This window comes from Postia placenta (assembly GCF_002117355.1).
Source record: "Postia placenta MAD-698-R-SB12 unplaced genomic scaffold POSPLAscaffold_8, whole genome shotgun sequence".
Lineage (NCBI taxonomy): Eukaryota > Fungi > Basidiomycota > Agaricomycetes > Polyporales > Adustoporiaceae > Rhodonia > Rhodonia placenta.
The window spans coordinates 1,052,709-1,055,026 of NW_020169839.1; the positions used below are offsets into that span (position 1 = coordinate 1,052,709).

Here is a 2,318-nt window from a genome sequence, read left to right on the forward strand (position 1 = left end):
TTTCATTCGGCCACCCTGAGGTTAAGTTCAGGTCATCCATCGGGCGAATATACCGTAGGTGTTAGTCTAGCAAGCACGACCTTAATTCAGGTCTTATGAGTTTTCTCTACAAAGTTTTTGGCAGTATCAGCTATTTAGTTTCTCTTTTGTACAGATTGTCATTGCCTGCAAACATTCTACAAATACACAATTCATTCAAAAAGCTGACGCCGGGCACCTAAAACAGCGTGGCAGATCGATGTAAGTAAACGTTGCTAGGTAAATTCCGTGGAGCATCAACACCCCTTACACTGCGCCACGCCGTACTCCCACCTCCGCTGTTGCCCATGTCAGCCGTGTTATAAACCACTGTGCGCATTTATGACCCGTCCATACTCAGTTTCCGCCGCCACGGCACTTCCTGACGTGACGCCAAAGGGCGTCGCCCCGGGACACAACACGGCCACAGCGGTCGCACGCCCGCGCGGTGGACTTCAGGTGGACGGCGGCGACGTGCTTGCCAAGGTTACTGCCGAGGATGTGCCTGCCGCACAGGGTGCCGTCCTGCATGACCCAGCAGCAGAGGGTCATCGTGCCCGCCGGAGTCGGGTTTGCCTCCGTGTGCAGGTGGTACTGGCGGAGGTGCTGCATAACGCGACCGGGTGAGAGTGCCGAGATGGTGCGGTCGCAGAATCCCTGCCAGTGGCATGTCCTGCCTTGGGCGACGCTAGTCATAATAGGGTGTATGGGCAAAGGGAGATCGTGGTCCGAGGTGGAAAACAACGGGCCGTCAATAGAGGGCAGAGCGCCGAAGGTAGGGTGGGGGCTGTGAGCAAAGGCATAGACGGTCTCGAAGCCACTGCCGTTGAGTAGTTAGGCCACAGAGGGACTCGATGAGGATGATATGCAAACAACGCACGATAGCGGCGGCGCAAGCTGATGATCGGTCGACATGATGTCATCAATGTACTGATACGTCGGCTCCGAGCTATTTTCAAAGAGAATTGAGATCCATGAAGCAGCACGGTTGTTGCCTACGTACCCCAAGCATAAGCTTTCTGTTGGCCATGCCATCGGAGCCCATGAATCCCTGGAGATATAATTGCTCGGCACGGGATCCTCGTCGCGGGTGTTGGTCCTCGTCGTCATTTTCAAAGGAGCAGGTGGTAGGAACAGGTGAATGGGGTTCTGATGACGGGGACAGTGGATGTCTTGTTTGCTCGCCAGGCGCAGACATTATATATCACTGGGATGTATGCCAGAGGTGAGCTCGGGGGACACTGCATTAATGCGTTCGGGGAGCCAAATCAGGGTGCTCCCATGCTGGACCCACATCATGCTACTATCTCGTATAGAATTTGTGGAACACCGATCTGCGCGCCTCTCTTGAATGCAACTTGCCTTTTTCGTCCTGTGCAACCATCATACGGATCACATCGCCACAAGGGCAGCGCACCCATACTGTGCCTCCCGGGTAGTCGGCAGACCCCCCAAGTCGGCAGTCACGTAAAAGTAACACGCCCATCACGATCCATCACGCGTGATACTTCAAGGTCCGCTTATCCAACGCTTAAGGGCTCTATGGGCAGGTAGCTCGAAGCATACAATGATGTCGGCTGACATGATCAGAGCTTCAAACTCCGACATAAGCCGTTGCAGCCGAGATGTTCGCCAGCGTGACAACGGCCTGAGCTGGTCCTCAGGAAGGGACTCCAGAACCACTGCACCGTTCGGTTTCGTTCAAGCTGGAAATGAAAGCAGGCATACGAAAACCTATGTTTACAAAAGCACAAAGGTAATCGAGTACTATGGAGGGAGATATAGTAAAATTGCCGACTTAGGGGGTCTGCCGACTACCCGGGAAGGCACAGTACTGTGCCTACCCAGGCAGACGACGGACCACTCAGCCATCATGATGGACGACAGTCAATCCATATTTAGTATATAACTCGCGGGAGGGCGGTCCTACTTGCCCGGACCTCCCATCAGACAAACAGCTTTAAGTGGATTTGGGGCCTCTAGTAGAGCTACACACATTTCAGTACACGAGGAGCGCAGGTGCTGTGACTTGTCTCGTCCATGCAAATACGAAGCTGAGCTCGCGCCTCGGTCAACGACAGAGAGTCGCCGCGCGAGAACCGGACACCCGCTACTCTTCACGAGACATCCAATTCTGTCCGCCCGAAATCTGTGGGTCCACAGTATGATTCCGTACAAGGGCGCGGAGCCCATTACTAGGAGCCCTCCGGAGCGCCATCGACCGGGCTGCGGCGCGGGGCAAGACGCTGTATCAGTATGTGGCTTTCCTCGATATGTCCTATGCTTTCTTTTCCACCAAT

General features: G+C 54.4%; 1 protein-coding gene across 1 annotated transcript; it reads right to left on the bottom strand.

The window, feature by feature from the left end:
* Positions 1-375: 375 nt before the first annotated feature.
* POSPLADRAFT_1046906 (hypothetical protein) lies at positions 376-933 on the bottom strand (the record flags this gene model as incomplete). The annotated part of the gene is made up of 2 exons (XM_024479152.1): positions 376-838; positions 899-933. The coding sequence occupies 2 exons, from the start codon at positions 931-933 to the stop codon at positions 376-378; spliced, it is 498 nt and encodes a 165-aa protein (XP_024338391.1).
* Positions 934-2,318: the final 1,385 nt, after the last annotated feature.